The sequence below is a fragment of the Schistocerca americana genome, chromosome X (assembly GCF_021461395.2).
Source record: "Schistocerca americana isolate TAMUIC-IGC-003095 chromosome X, iqSchAmer2.1, whole genome shotgun sequence".
Classification (NCBI taxonomy): domain Eukaryota; kingdom Metazoa; phylum Arthropoda; class Insecta; order Orthoptera; family Acrididae; genus Schistocerca; species Schistocerca americana.
The window spans coordinates 791320703-791338115 of record NC_060130.1 but is presented as its reverse complement, the minus strand read 5'-3'; the positions used below and the strand labels follow the sequence as shown (position 1 = coordinate 791338115).

Below are 17413 nucleotides of genomic sequence, written 5' to 3'. Positions count from 1 at the left end.
CTATTGTTGCTGTGATGAAACTAAAAGTTCATTTGGTTGCTGATAGGAGAGTCCCTTGTGGTGTTGGCTCACTTGTTCATTATCCAATGTGGGTGTCAAGTCAAGATGGCGCAAACACAGGAACAAAAGGTCTTTAATTTTTCAACAGGACGAAAGGCAGTCGAACTGATACTTGCATGTAAGAATATTTAGTAACAATGAGCGACTTCAATGATGAATGGCTGTGAGTGATGTAAAGCTCTTGCATTGAGATTTTGGCCTACAAGATCACTCGATTTCACAGTATATGACTTTTTCTTGTGTTTGTGAAAGACTCTGTCTATGTGCCTCTTATTCCAACACCTTTGGGTGCTCTGTGACACTGCATAGCAACAGCAGAAAATGCAGGAACCCCAAATAACAGTAAATTAATAATAGATGGAACAGATCCCTGTGGTGAAAAGAACAAGTCAGGACATTGTTAAAGAAACAACAAAAACAGCATACCAGATTTAAAACAATGCAAGATCTCCAATATTGTCAACAGTTTACAGATCCTTGTAACTTAGTGCAGACTTCAATGCTTTTAATAGTTTCCACAAGGAAAACGAGTGCTATTGACTTGAGATCTGAAGCTTCCATAAGACTTTTGACACCATTCAAGCTTCCATAAGACTTTTGACACCATTCCTCACAAGTGTCTTCTAATCAAATTGTGTGCCTATGGGGTATTGTCTCATTTGTGCCACTGAATCCACGATTTCCTTTCAGAAAGGTCACAGTTTTGAGTGATTGATGGAAGTCATCTAGTAAAACCTTCCCCCGGAGAAGTGTTATAGACCTTTTGCTGTTCTTAGTCTACATAAACGATTTAGGAGACTATCTGAGCAGCCCTCTTAAATTGTTTGCAGATGATTCTGTCATTTACCAAACTAGACTAGAGTAAAGTTATCAGAAGATCAGAAAGAATTGCAGAGTGATTTAGACAAGAGATATATGTATGGTGAGCTGCAATTAATCATGATCAATAAAAAGTATGAGGTCCTCCGCATGAGTACTAAAAAAAATTCTGTTAAATTTAGAGATTGTCAGTTCAACTAAATAGCATTCAATTAGAAAAAAATTAAGTTGGGACAATCACATAGAAAACGTTGCGGAAAGCAAACCAAAGACTTCAGTTCATTGACAGAATACTTAGATACACCAAATCTACTAAAGACACTGCCTACACTACACTTATCCATCCTTTTCTGAAATTTTGCTGCATGGTATGCGAGCCATACCAGATAGGATCAATGGAGGACATCGAAAAAGTTCAAAGAAGGGCAATTTGTTTCTTATCTCAAAATACAAAGGCATTTTTCGATGTGGTGAAATCTTTTTACGAAATTTCAGTTACCAGCTTTCTCCTCCAAATGCCAAAATACTTTCTTGACCCTCACTTTCTTAGGGAGAAATGATGATCATGATGAAATAAGAGAAAGAAAGCTCACACAAAAAGATTTAGGTGTTCATTTTTGCCCAAGCGCTATTTGTTATTACAACAGCCAATGAATTATCTGAAAGTGGTTCATTGGACCCTCTGTCAAACACTTAAATTATGAATTACAGAGTACGCATGTAGGATGTAGGTTTAGAAATGCTCATAAAAGTATTGGACAAGTATGACTATCACCTGGATGTTTGTTGTGTGCCTTGTGGAGAGCACAATGAACATTTGTGGAAGGTAAATGAAAACTTCAAACCTAAATGCAATTGTCAACAGAACCACAGGTTTGTATGTGTATGTATTTATGTAAAAGATATACCCTCATAAAATTGGATGGTTCTACTGAAAGAAAAGACTTAGTAGTCATATGCATAAGTTAAAATATACTCCAAATTTCCATATTCATTCATGTAGCAAAATATTTGTAAACATGTAATAGTGCGAGCACCGAAATTGAAGTGTTGTTTTACTGAAACTGAAAACAATCACTTTGGAATAAGCACTGATCAGATTTTTAGAATACGTTGAATTTCTGATGAATTTATTGCCCATTTGTATAGCTTCATAACAAACATTTAAATGCCTTTATTCATTGTGAAAAACCTTTGCTAAATCGTAATTTTTTCATGCAGGTGGGAAGTTGATAATAACTACTGCACAAAGGTTATGACTTCACGCTTGTATAATCCACAGAAGAGTACTAGAATTTTAGACCTTATTGATGCAGCAGTTTTTGATTTCCTGATTGACAATGGAGATCGACATCATTATGAAGTTTTTGATAATGTTTCTAATTCAATGGTTTTGCTTTTGGATAATGGAAAGAGGTAATGTTATGCAAGTTATAGTTTTACATACTAAAACATTATAAAGTTCCACATTCTCTAGAACATCTCCTTTTGCTACAATCATTACATGATGGTAATTCTTTCCAGTTTTGGACACCCAAAACAAGACCATCTGGACATACTAGCACCTTTGTACCAGTGCTGCATGTAAGTACTTGCTGCTAAATTATGTAGTTTTATCAGCCACTACATTAAGAGGTACAGAATGCTTTTACAGTAATAATTAGTAACTTTCAACCATAACTTTTTGTCCTACACACAACTCATTAACATCTTTTGAGCGACAATGCTCTCATCATCAGGTTGTAAAATGGCTCTTGAGATTAAAATGCTAAAAGGTTGAGTTGTGTGTAGGACAAAAATTACAGTTGAAAGGTACCAATTGTTACTATAAAAGCATAACAGCCATTACTTCATATCCATAATGAATTATATTAAACAGAATGCTTTCCTTGAATTATTTCAAAAGATCTACGTAGCTGATGATCTTGGAGGGAATTGTAGTTGACAACTTATTTTAAGTCTAGTACCATGATTATTTCAAACTGTGCAATTGCCAGGTTTTTTCCCTTTGTTATAACAGAAATGATGTTTTAAATGCAAATGTGAATTTTGGTTACAGAAATATCGTAAAAATTTTTATTTTTTAATGAAGTACTACCTATAATTTGCTTAGCAAAGAGTTTAGTCAAGTATTCTGAGGCAGATAAAGTATATTGTGAATTACGAACCTATTATTTGTGTGAGATAGTACATGATGGTATGTTATCTGTTGGAAAATTTTGTTACGAAACAATGGAAACTCCTGGTTGAAATATCAACAATATTATATTCACCATATAGAGGACCCATTGAGTCACAGACAGTCACAATGAAAAGACTGTTCCACATTATAGCTTTTGGCCAAAACCTTCATCGAAGAAAACACACACACACACACACACACACACACACACACACACACGCACACACACACACACCTCAGCACACATGACTGCTACCATTGGCAGCTTGCTTCTAGTATTGCTTATCATTCTGGTTGGAATTGCCAGTAGTAGCAGTCGTTTGTGCATGAGGTGTGCCTGCTTGTGTGAATGTGTATGTGTTTTCATTGCTGAAGAAGGCTTTGGTGGAAAGCATAATGCACAACTGTCTTTTTGTTGTGCCTGTCTGTGACTCAGTAGGTCATCTCTACGGTGAGTAGCGATCTAGCCTTCTCTAAATACGGTTAAAATTTTTTTATAAGTTGTTATTGACTTTTGAATTGCTAGTTGTCTCCACCACTTCTCCATGTAAGGCTCAATATTCATTAGTTAGGTCTACATTGGGTGAAACTCATCATTCCAAACTGAGTAATCATTACCAGTCTTAGAATGTTATAAAGTCTATACAAGTTAGTTCTAAATACAAGGAGATATCAACAAGTTGCCTTTCCCCCCCCCCCCCCCCCTCCATCCCTCCCCCCACACACACACACACACACACACTTGAAGTGTTGGGACATCTCACATTGCTTATGCCTGATGGGTTATATGGCTTCCTTTGGACACAACATATGGGAATTTAAGTCTGTCAGAAGACAGAGGAAACAAACAACTTCTATTTCCTCATTTCCAGCCATCCAAAGTGCTGAGAAAGTCAAGAGAAAAGTAAGGTAATAAGAGAAATATCATTGCTAAAGTGACTGTTGTACTGCAGTGGAACATAGGCAGTCTCAAAAGTTCAAGACACGTGTAAAGGACCGGAAACTTGTGCCTCAAGAAAGACCACAATGCTTGTGTTTGCAGGATAAACACTTCAGAATTTCAGGCTGTAAGGCTACCACCATTGTAACTTTACAGGAAACAGGGCTGTGTTTGCAAGTGGCTCAACCAAATCAGCTGTTGTCTCACTTGATCTTGATATTCAGGCACAGGATCGGCCCCTTGGGGGGGGGGGGGGGGGGGTAGAGTATGTTAACAGTCTCCCTTCCCTCTCCCTTCCATGGGATAGCTCATCACTTTAGAATTCAAATTCAGGAAAATATGGCATTTGAAAAGCATTTTTTGAAAATTTCAGAATTACATTTTTCATGCAGTTGATCTGAGATCTGTGATAGCAACAAACTCCCACAGCTTGGACAACATCAAAACTTAAATAATATAAAACAGGAGTGTGAATTCACCACCATCAGTATTTCGCTTAACACTAAGATTGTGAACACACGACACCAGCCCATGGCTACATGAGTTTGTGAATGAGGGAATGCTGTTTCATTGTTTTTTTTTTTTTTTTTTTTTTTTTTTTTTTTTTTTTTTTTTTTTTTCCGCCTACGTTCAAGAAGTTGATTTTCCTGTCCTTTTTGTTAACTTAGTGCTGGATTCATCCCCCTCACGTAACTGTGTGTGGTTTGTTTGTCCTATCTGTGGATGGATTCAGTATCAGCTGTAGCTGTGATCGGTCTGTCAATGGGCACTTTTTCCTGTCATAAAAGTTCTCTGCAGGCTGCGAGGATGGAAGATCTTCCATGTGGGAAGAAGCTGAAGGTATCCTCTCATAAACATAGTTTATAGTTTTTTAGAATGCTTTGCCATGACTCCTGGTTTTCACCATACAGCTTTAACATGCAGCAAATAAACAAACACTTTTACAGCTACAGTATTTACTGGCAATGAGACATTAGTACAATTTAAATCACTGGATTGTTGTGTTGAGGAAAAATTGAAATCCACAAGAAAATAAGCAAAGAAGAAGGAACTGATGCCTGAAGTTCCAGGTGCAATTAGTGATACTTGATAATAATGTGCGTAAGTTCAGAGTTTTCCATCAAAGTCTATCACCTGTTTTCGAAAACTATTGACAGGGTCAAAGTTCTGGGGCAGTACAGCAGAGTGAAATGACAAAGTTTGCAGAGTCCATCGGCAGTGGCAGCAAGGTGACAGTGGTGTAGCATAGCTGGCAAAGATCAGGTTGGTTGAGGTGACTGTCCAAAGGGAAACTAACTCCAGCCTGCTCTGTTGCTAGTTATATCGGCTTCTCTCTAGCTCCACAAATATCACTGTTGCATGGCCAATGGTCACATGGTATAGTTAATACCACATGAGTCCAAACTGTCTGACATATGATGAATGTGGTCTCTGCCATCAGTGTATCTTTGTCCATTGAGGGCAATAATATAAGATCCCTTTGCCCCAAAGATGCCTAGTATGGCTGGAAAACTCTTTGGTGTCTTGCATCTGGTCGATGTGGTCTGGAGGTGTAGCTGCTGATAACTACTGCATAATGCTGCTTTCCACCAGTGCTGGAGATGGTGATGAATATTTTCTTCTGCCATTTCCACATCTGGGCATGTCAGAAACTCCCATGGTGCTGGAGCTGAAGGACTGGCTTCTAGATACAGTTGTGCTGGAGGCAGTTGTCCTGCTCTTCCAGGCATTGACAATGACTCATTGCACACAGAAAATCTTTGATGGAAGAACTAGTTGATATGTCACCAAACCATTCCCATCAGGGTTTGTAAAGTGGCCGCTGATGTGGGACTAAGGAGCTCATTGATTATATCAGTGTGATTTCCTGTTGCTTTGACCATTGTTGTCCATAGAGAATTTTCATCTGTGGTGGTTTCATCTCCATAGATGATCCCCTCATTTAGTTTTCCTGATTTTGGTTCCTGTGTAGGTGGTTGAAACCTGTGGTGATATGAAACAATTGGGGCATGTTGTAGAGACCCCTCGACCAGGATGTAGCGGTGATCTACATCCCATAGGTCAGCTGTAGTCATTGGTGATAGTCTAGCATCATAGAACTCACTTGTTGTTTGATATCGTGCAGAGTAATAATTATCAAACCTTTGTCTTTTTTCTTTAAACTAGTGCACAACACGCCTCAGATACCCTGAATGGAAACATAGTGTGGCATGTTGTGTGTTGTTCTCGCTGTGATTGACATGGCGAAGTAACACTTTACACTGAAAGTGTGTTTACTGAGCATACATGAAGTACATGCGGAGCTGAACTACCTGCCTGAGTTCTTATATTTATACATACTCAGACTATTCTAGTAAATTACAATAGTCCCAGAACACTACAGAAATTACAAAATTTAAATAAAAGTGATTGCGGAAGGCAGGAACTGCATCAGTGACATGCATGTCATCAGTCCATTAAACATTGAAGGAAGATGCAGAGCACATCAGTAACTGAGATACAGTACAGTACTTAATGGCTGTCTTTACTCTTTGTAATCATACTTTCTGTGTGGTGAAATTCTACAAGAATGTGTTCCACAACACCACATATTTATTTCATTTGCACCAGTGTTAATTTTTCCATTGCAACTGATCTATGTTTCTGAGAACAAAATGATGATATTCTGTAGCCTTACTAGTGATGGCTACCAAGTGTTTTGGGAGGAAAATCACTCACATGTGAAGGACAAGTTGATTAAAAAGGAAATAAGAGGAGAACACTGAGCTATTCTGGCAGGGATTGTGGAGGGACAGTTCAGAGGAGTCAGTGTGGAGGTAATCTATGTGACATGAGTCGTCAAGTAGCTGTTGAAATCACTGTATTGTGTTTGGCACAAAGCTCTGCAGATGAGTGTTCCGTTTCATCCTTGGACATAGTTTGGTAGTTGACGTGCATCGTACAGAATTCTGCATAGTGGCTATTATGAACATGTAGTTAAAATTACTGTCTTTGCTCTATTGTGGACGTAGTTCACTTACGTTTTACTTGTAGCTGACTGATCCAAAGCAGTATTCAACATTTCCAAAACTTTGTTGATTTTATTCCATTTTTATTGCAAAATTCAGTAAAAATTCTCTGATCTATTTTTAAAACAAGTCTATGATTACCTCTTGTAAGCACACACATGTAACCTTGACAGCCGTGGATGATTCTTGAAGTCTGCTGCCAGGTACCAGATGGTTTGTAAATGTAAGTCCTGTGATAAGAAGTCAACTTTCATGATCCTGATTTTGAGCTTCAGAAGATTCCCCATAGAACATGCCAGTGTTCAATTTGCCAATCAGGATATACAAAAATTAAATGACAAAATATTGCCAAGTGATATTTTGTGTTACTTGTTAAAAACATTTGTTTGTATGGCACAGAATTTGCATAGGGAATCTCAAGTAATTTGGTATCAGAGATCATGCTGATAACTGATTTTCACTTTTTCTACTGAAAAGAATGCAGTGCCAAATTAAGAAAGCCAGGGAATGTTCATCATGATGCAACATTCTCAGAGTGGAGACTAATCACTGTATGTGGACAACAGGGATCAATATTGGAGCTGGTGGTTTTCTTGTTATATGTAAAAGAACTGTCATTGCAATCTAAGGTACTGAAATAGTTCTCTTTCCTGACAGTGTCAGCGTTATAATAAACCTAATAAGGAAACTTCAACACTGAAAACACAATTAACATCATTTTGTTGAATATGAATAAGTGGTTCTCTGCTAACTGACTGTCATTGAACTTAGATTTTAAAAGTGCTGCACAAGGCCTGAGCGCACCACCACATCTACATCCACATCTACACAAATACTCTGCCAGCCGTTGTATGGTATGTGGTGGAGAATACCGTGTGCCACTACTAGTCATTTTTGTTCCTGTTCCACTAGCAAATAGAGCAAGGGAAAACTCTGTACGAGTCCTAATTTCTCTCATCTTTACAGTCCTTACTGGAAATGTATGTTGGTGGCTGTAGAATTGCTCTGCAGTCAGCTTCAAATGCTGGTTCTCTGTACGTTCTCAGTAGTGTTCCTCAACAGGAATGTTGCCTTCCCTTAACTGATTCACATTTGAGTTCCAAAAGCATCTCCGTAATATGTGCATGTTGTTCGAACATACTAGTAAAAAATCTAGGAGCCCGCCTCTGAATTGCTTTGATGTCTCCCTTCAGTCTGACCTGTTGCAGATTTCAAGCACTTAAGAATGGGTCATACTAGTGTACCTATTGTGGCCTCCATTACAGATGAACTTCACTTTCCTAAAAGTCTCCCAATAAACCAAAGTTGACCATTCGCCTTCTCTAGTCAATCCTTAAGTGTTCATTCCTATTCGTATCACTTTGCCTAGATACTTAATCAACATGATTGTGTCAAGCAACACACTACCTAATGCTGTATTTGAACATTTCAGGAGTATTTTTCTAACTCATGTGCATTAACTTATATTTTTCTGCACTTAGAGCTAGCTGCCATTCATGACACCAACTAGAAATTTTGTCTAAGTCATATTTTATCCTCCTATAGTTACTCAGTGGCAACACCTTCCATAACACCACAGCATCGTGAGCAAACACTTTGTCCATAAGATCATTTATGCATGTAGAGAATAATGGCTGTTGTATCCCACTTCCTAAAGTCACTCATGGTTATGCCCTTGTCTCTGATGAACACCCGCCATTGAAGAGAATGTACTGGGTTCTGTTACTTAAGAAGTTTTCGGGCCACTCACTTATTAAGAAACCTCTTCCATATCACCTTTGTTAACACTCTGCAGTGGGGCACTGTGTCAGATGTTTTCTGTAAATCCTGAAATATGCCCTTCATCCATAGTTTGAAGGATGAGAAAAGGGCAAGCCGAATTTCGCACGAGCGGTGCTTTCTGAAACCGTGCTGATTTGTGGACAGAAACTTTTACATCTAATGGAAATCTATTATATTCAAACTGAGAATATGTTCAAGAATTCTGCATCAGACCAATGTTAAGGATAATGCTCTGTAAATTTGCGTGTCCATTTTTTACCCTTCTTATATACTGGAGGGACTAGAATACTCTCTTTCAAATTCTGAAGTTGGCAGGGGTAAAATACAGGGAGCGAAAGGCTATTTACAATTTGTACAGAAACCAGATGGCAGTTATAGGAGTCGAGGGGCATGAAAGGGAAGCAGTGGTTGGGAAGGGAGTGAGACAGGGTTGTAGCCTATCCCCGATGTTATTTAATCTGTATATTGAGCAAGCAGTGAAGGAAACAAAAGAAAAATTTGGAGTAGGTATTAAAATCCACGGAGAAGAAATAAAAAATTTGAGGTTTGCCAATGATGTTGTAATTCTGTCAGAGACAGCAAAGGACTTGGAAGAGCAGTTGAACGGAATGGACAGTGTCTTGAAAGGAGGGTATAAGATGAACATCAACAAAAGCAAAATGAGGATAATGGAATGTAGTCGAATTAAGTTGGGTGATGCCGAGGGAATGAGATTAGGAAATGAGACACTTAAAATAGTAAAGGAGTTTTGCTATCTTGGGAGCAAAATAACTGATGATGGTCGAAGTAGAGAGGATATAAAATGTAGACTGGCAATGGCAAGGAAAGCGTTTCTGAAGAAGAAAAATTTGTTAACATCGAGTATAGATTTAAGTGTCAGGAAGTCGTTTCTGAAAGTATTTGTATGGAGTGTTGCCATGTATGGAAGTGAAACATGGACGATAACTAGTTTGAACAAGAAGAGAATAGAAGCTTTCGAAATGTGGTGCTACAGAAGAATGCTGAAGATTAGATGGATAGATCATATAACTAATGAGGAAGTATTGAATAGAATTGGGAAGAAGAGGAGTTTGTGTCACAACTTGACTAGAAGAAGGGATCGGTTGGTATGACATGTTCTGAGGCATCAAGGGATCACCAATTTAGTATTGGAGGGCAGCGTGGAGGGTAAAAATCGTAGAGGGAGACCAAGAGATGAATACACTAAACAGATTCAGAAGTGTGTAGGTTGTAGTAGGTACTGGGAGATGAAGAAGCTTGCACAGGATAGAGTAGCATGGAGAGCTGCATCAAACCAGTCTCAGGACTGAAGACCACAACAACAACAACAACAACAACAACAACAACAACAACAACATATACTGGAGGCACCTGTACTTTTTTTTTTCAGTCAATTGGAACTTTGCACTGGGCAAGAGATTCATGATAAATGCAAGGTAAGTAAGAGGCCAATGCCATAGAGAACTCTTTGTAAAACCAAATTGGGATTTCATCCAGACCTGGCGGCTTATTTGTTTGCAACTCTGTCACTTGCTTCTCTACACTAGGGATGCCTGTTACCATATCTTCCTAACAGGAGAGTGTGCAGTGGTCAAACGACAGAACATTTGCACGATTCTCCTTGTGAATGATTTCTTAAATGTGAAACTTAAAACTTCAGCCTTACTGTTGCTATAATCTATTTCCGCACCAGAGTGGTTAATGAATGACAGGATAGAAGCCTTTGACCTGCTTAGTGATTTTTCACAGGTTCTCAGCAAGAATGTTTGCTAACGTATGATGGCAGCAGTGCTTTGCGCATTAATCTTTCTACAGACCCATGAATCTCTGCTAACTTTTCCCTGTCATCATTTGTATGTCCTCTTTCGAACTGAGAGTGCAACGGCCTTTGCTTCCTCAGCATATTCCTAATTTCACTGTTAAACCATGTTGGATCTTTTCTGTCCTTAATCCGCTTACTAGGCACAAAATTCTCCAGGGAACAATTTACAATTTATTGAAACTTTGCCCCAGTACCTCTATGTTCATCATACTGGAATTAAATGATGTCAGTTCATTGTCTAAGTGGATTGCTAACAACTGTTTATCTGCTCTTTCTAGCGGAAATACTCTTCTAGCCTTCTTGATTGATTTATTACCAATAATAACGACGTTGGCTTAGATGAAATAATGATCACTAATCTCTGTCTCTATACTGACTCCATTTATAAGGTCAGGCATGTTTGTATCAACAAGGTCTAAAATATTTCCATTGCACTTGGGCTGTCTAACTAGCTGCTCAAGAAAGATTTTGGAAAGTGTGTTCAAAAGTACTTTGCACTGACTGTAACCTGTGCAATGAATCCATAGACATCCCAGTCTATACTCAGTAGGTCAAAGTCAACTCCAAATAATATTGCATAAGCTGGGTATTCCACACTAGTGGCCATAGACTTTCTTTGAATTACTCTAAAATTTTCACAGTGGAATCAGACAGCTAATAAGAACATCCAAAAATGAACTTAATTTCATCTAGATTGGTTATACGGGACCAGATAACTTTACTGTCACTCTCAAATTTGATATCAATAGAGACAATATTTTTGTCAACTGCAATGACATTCCTCATCCTATCGCATCTACTCTGTGTTTTTGATATATGTTCTACATCTACATTTACATCCATATTCCGCAAGCCACCTGACGGTGTGTGGCGGAGGGTACCCTGAGTACTTCTATCGGTTCTCCCTTCTATTCCAGTCTCGTATTGTTCGTGGAAAGAAGGATTGTCGGTATGCTTCTGTGTGGGCTCTAATCTCTCTGATTTTATCCTCATGGTCTCTTCGCGAGATATACGTAGGAGGGAGCAATATACGGCTTGACTCTTCGGTGAAGGTATGTTCTCGAAACTTTAACAAAAGCGTGTACCGAGCTACTGAGCGTCTCTCCCGCAGAGTCTTCCACTGAAGTTTATCTATCATCTCCGTAACGCTTTCGCGATTACTAAATGATCCTGTAACGAAGCACGCTGCTCTCCGTTGGATCTTCTCTATCTCTTATATCAACCCTATCTGGTACGGATCCCACACTGCTGAGCAGTATTCAAGCAGTGGGCGAACAAGCGTACTGTAACCTACTTCCTTTGTTTTTGGATTGCATTTCCTTAGGATTCTTCCAATGAATCACAGTCTGGCATCTGCTTTACCGACGATCAACTTCATATGATCATTCCATTTTAAATCACTACTAATGCGTACTCCCAGATAATTTATGGAATTAACTGCCTCCAGTTGCTGACCTGCTATATTGTAGCTAAATGATAAGGGATCTATCTTTCTGTGTATTCGCAGCACATTACACTTGTCTACATTGATATTCAATTGCCATTCCCTGCACCATGCGTCAATTTGCTGCAGATCCTCGTGCATTTCAGTACAATTTTCCATTGTTACAACCTCTCGATACACCACAGCATCATCTGCAAAAAGTCTCAGTGAACTTCCGATGTCATCAACAAGGTCATTTATGTATATTGTGAATAGCAACGGTCCTATGACACTCCCCTGTGGCACACCTGAAATCACTCTTACTTCGGAAGACTCCTCTCCATTGAGAATGACATGCTGCGTTCTGTTATCTAGGAACTCCTCAATCCAATCACACAATTGGTTTGATAGTCCATATGCTCTTACTTTGTTCATTAAACAACTGTGGGGAACTGTATCGAACGCCTTGCGGAAGTCACAAAACACGGCATCTACCTGTGAACCCGTGTCTATGGCCCTCTGAGTCTTGTGGACGATTAGCGCGAGCTGGGTTTCACACAACCGTCTTTTTTGAAACCCATGCTGATTCCTACAGAGTAGATTTATAGTCTCCAGAAAAGTCATTATACTCGAACATAGTACGTGTTCCAAGATTCTACAACTGATCGACATTAGAGATATAGGTCTATAGTTCTGCACATCTGTTCGACGTCCCTTCTTGAAAACGGGGATGACCTGTGCCCTTTTCCAATCCTTTGGAACGCTACGCTCTTCTAGAGACCTACGGTACACCGCTGCAAGAAGGGGGGCAAGTTCCTTTGCGTACTCTGTGTAAAAGCAAACTGGTATACCATCAGGTCCAGCGGCCTTTCCTCTTTTGAGCGATTTTAATTGTTTCTCTATCCCTCTGTCGTCTATTTCGATATCTACCATTTTGTCATCTGTGCGGCAATCTAGAGAAGGAACTACAGTGCAGTCTTCCTCTGTGAAACAGCTTTGGAAAAAGACTTTTAGTATTTCGGCCTTTAGTCTGTCATCCTCTGTGACCATTTTGGTCACAGAGTGTCTGGACATTTTGTTTTGATCCATAAGACCAAAATTTCTTAGGATTTTCTGCCAAGCCAGTACATAGAACTTTACTTTCGAATTCATTGAACGCCTCTCGCATAGCCCGTTTGCTGTGAAGTTCCCTTTGCTTCCGCAGCAGTTTTCTAACTCCGTTGTTGTACCACGGTGGCTCTTTTCCATCTCTTACAATCTTGCTTGGCACGTACTCATCTAACACATATTGTACGATGGTTTTGAACTTTGTCCACTGATCCTCAACACTATCTGTACTTGAGACAAAACTTTTGGGTTGAGCCATCAGGTACTCTGTAATCTGCTTTTTGTCACTTTTGCTAAACAGAAAAATCTTCCTACTTTTTTTAATATTTCTATTTACGGCTGAAATCATCGATGCAGTAACCGCTTTATGATCACTGATTCCCTGTTCTGCGTTAATTGTTTCAAATAGTTCGGGTCTGTTTGTCACCAGAAGGTCTAATATGTTAACGCCACGAGTCGGTTCTCTGTTTAACTGCTCAAGGTAGTTTCCAGATAAAGCACTTTAAAAAATTTCACTGGATTCTTTGTCCCTGCCACCCGTTATAACGTTTGAGTCTCCCAGTCTATATCCGGCAAATTAAAATCTCCACCCAGAACTATAACATGGTGGGGAAATCTACTCGAAATATTTTCCAAATTATCCTTCAGGTGCTCAGCCACAACAGCTGCTGAGCCCGGTGGCCTATAGAGACATCCAATTACCATGTCTGAGCCTGCTTTAACCGTGACCTTCACCCAAATCATTTCACATTTCGGATCTCCGTCAATTTCCTTAGATACTATTGCACTTCTTATCGCTATAAACACGCCTTCCCCTTCGCTGTCCAGCCTGTCTCTGCGGTATACATTCCAATCTGAGTTTAGGATTTCACTACTGCATATGTCTGGTTTCAGCCAACTTTCTGTCCCTAGTACTATATGGGCGTTGTGACCGTTTATTAATGAGTGCAGTTCTGGGACCTTTCTATAGACGCTCCTGCAGTTTACTATTAGCACATTAATATTGTTATTCCCTGTTGCATTTTGCCTACTCCTACCTTGCCGCGTCTCAGGAGGCGTCTTGTCGGGCCTAGGGAGGGAATTCTCTAACCTAAAAAACCCCCATGTGCACTCCACACGTACTCCGCTACCCTTGTAGCCGCTTCTGGCGTGTAGTGCATGCCTCACCTATTCAGGGGGTCCCTACATTTCTCCACCCGATAGCGGAGGTCGAGAAATTTGCACCCCAGATGTCCGCAGAATTGTCTGAGCCTCTGGTTTAAGCCTTCCACTCGGCTCCAAACCAGAGGACCGCGATCGGTTCTGGGAACGATACTACAAATAGTTAGCTCTGATTCCACCCCGCGAGCGAGGCTTTCCGCCTTCACCAATTCCGCCAACCGCCTGTACGAACTGAGGATGACCTCTGAACCCAGACGGCAGGAGTCATTGGTGCCGACATGAGCAACAATTTGCAGTCGGGTGCACCCAGTGCTCTCTTATCGCCGCCAGTAGGGCCTCCTCCACATCTCGGATGAGACCCCCGGCAAGTAGACAGAGTGAACACTGGCGTTCTTCCCCGACCTTTCCGCTATTTCCCTAAGGGGCTCCATCACCTGCCTAACGTTGGAGCTCCCAATAACTAATAAACTCCTCCCCCCCCCCCCCCCCCCCCCCCCCGTGTGCCTGCTCGGACCTTGCTGAAGGAGCAACCACATGTCCACTCACAGGCAGAGCGGGCGATGCCACACGGCCAGCCTCCACATTTACCCTCCGCCTCGTGTGCCGCGAACGCCGCTGAACCCGCCACTCCCCTTGGGGAGAGGGTGGTCCAACCCCACCCGGTATCCGCGAAGATGTCTCGACAGCAGGGACAGTGGGTGAAGCATGTAACACCTGGGGTGTACCTTGTGACAGACCAGACTCCCCACTGCCGCTACACTCCGAGGCAGCAGCCTGAAGATGGCTGACCGCGGCCATCAACACATTCAGCTGTTTGCGAACAGTGGCCAGCTCCTCCTGCGTCCGTACACAGCAGTCACACATCCTATCCATCCGAAGGAATCAGTTTACTGAAGAGAGTTAATCAACTTTTAACTAGACTGCTAATTCACTAAAGGTGGCTGAATATTGACTAAACTGTGATTGCTAGCCACTTCTTGTAGAAAACAATGAAATTAGCACTACCTGTCTCTGGACTGTATTGAAAACAAACACTAGCACTACTGGCACTATGGTTGACTAAAGGGACTCTCTCTGACTGTATTCAAAACAAACACAAAATCTATGGAACACTATTAATAGCACTCGACAATTAAAGCTTCCTAAAAGCAAAAACACACGGAAGAAGAAGTGACAAGTAAGAAAAATACAGTTAATACTTAAATTAAGGTAGCTCGCTGCACAGCAGACGTGAAGCAGACGGCGTGTTGTGTGAATCGCTAAAAGTCTGAGCTTTCTACTTCGGGTTTTGGCCAGCTCTCAGTCTTGAGAACAATTTGAGCACAAGAAATTTACTGGAGGGGACTAAATTCAGGACCTTTGTTACAGGTGCTGTGACAATTTACTGATAAAATTTTTGCAGTTGAAGTGTCATTACTCTGGATTTGCTATTGGCTTGTCGATTGGCCAATGTTCATCAGAGTTCCTCAACCTCCTGCCTAGCCTAAAAAAGACCCCATGTGGACGCCGCAAGCAGTCTCCTACCCGAGTAGCTGCTTCCTTTGTGTAGTACATCCCTGACCCACCAAGGGGAGTCCTAAAATTGCTCATCCGATAACACATTAGAAATAATGCAGGAAGGAAAATCAATAAATGAAACAGATTACTCTCAATTCTTAGCTGTATGAGAGCCCAGTAGATGGAAGGAATCACAGGTAACACTCAATCTACAAGAAAGGTAGCAGAAGTGATCCACAAAACTACTTTCTATAATCTATTATAGAATCTTATAACATGTCCTGAGCTCAAACATAATAGGTTATCTCAAATAGACTGACTTCCTCCATGCCAACCAACACTGAATCAGAAAGTATTGGTGAGGCAAAACCCAACTCTACCTTTATTCACATGATATGATGAAAGCCATGGATCATTGCAGTCAGGTAAATGCAGTATTTCTTGACACAGCACCACACCAACACTTTTTAATGAAAATACAGTTGTATGGGCTATCAAACAAAATTTGTAACTGGATTGAGGATTTCTTTGTATGGAGGACACTGCATGTTATCTTGGATGTAGAGTTATTAACATATGTAAAAGTGACATCATATGTACCCCAGAGAAGTGTGTTGTGCCCAGCTGTTCATGTTGTATATTCATGACATGACAAACAATAGTAATAGTAACCTCAGGCTTTTTGCATGTGATGCAGTTACTTTCAGCACAGTACTGTGTGAAAAAATCTGTACACATATTTAATTGGATCCCGATAAGACTTCAAAGTGGTGCAAAAATTGGCAGCTTGCTTTAAATGTTCAAAAATGTAAAGTTCACGAAACGAAAAAAGTAGTATCTTGTTACTACAATATCAGAGGGTCACAGTTCAAATGGTTCAAATGGCTCTGAGCACTATGGGACTCAACTGCTGTGGTCATAAGTCCCCTAGAACTTAGAACTACTTAAACCTAACTAACCTAAGGACAGCACACAACACCCAGCCATCACGAGGCAGAGAAAATCCCTGACCCCGCCGGGAATCGAACCCGGGAACCCGGGCGTGGGAAGCAAGAACGCTACCGCACGACCACGAGATGCGGGCAGGGTCACAGTTGGAAACTTTAGTACCCCTGTCAGTGAACGTCACATTGGGGGCAGATGAGCTGTCATGGGTAGAGCAGTGTAGTAGTTCAGAAACCTGCCATGGATGACACACGTTGCGTTGTATGGGCACTGATGGGAGTGTTTACTTGTGAGTGGCAATAAGCAGAGTAGGCAGTGCTCACATGGAGTTAAACTGCCATGGACTTCGTTTTTCACTTTGTGCTGAGTGGTGTCGTGTGCTTATTTGTTAGCCACCGGCACCACCCACATGCTGAGTATATTGCTGTGCGTGTATTTATGTGGGTTCAGACATTCTGCTTCCCATAGATCAGTTCACACAATGAGTTTGCTACTCTCACAGGGTTCTGTTCCCCAGTTGTTACTGAGCCACCATCGGCCCGTGAAGTACCGTCACCGGTAATGTTGAGTAGTGCATTGTCATGCCTTCTGTAGATAATAAAGAAACAATCACGTTAAACAAATACCTTGGTGTAACAATTTGTAGGGATATGAAATGGAATGATGA

The 17413-nt window shown here is 40.7% G+C and overlaps 1 protein-coding gene across 2 annotated transcripts in view; it reads left to right on the top strand.

The window, feature by feature from the left end:
- Window positions 1-17413, top strand: part of LOC124555729 (glycosaminoglycan xylosylkinase) — a 110295-nt gene that overhangs the window by 91554 nt on the left and 1328 nt on the right. For both annotated transcript variants that reach the window (XM_047129751.1, XM_047129750.1), the window contains 2 exons: window positions 2101-2295; window positions 2404-2463. In XM_047129751.1, coding sequence (XP_046985707.1) covers window positions 2101-2295; window positions 2404-2463 — 255 coding nt within the window. The remainder of the gene's footprint in view (window positions 1-2100; window positions 2296-2403; window positions 2464-17413) is intronic.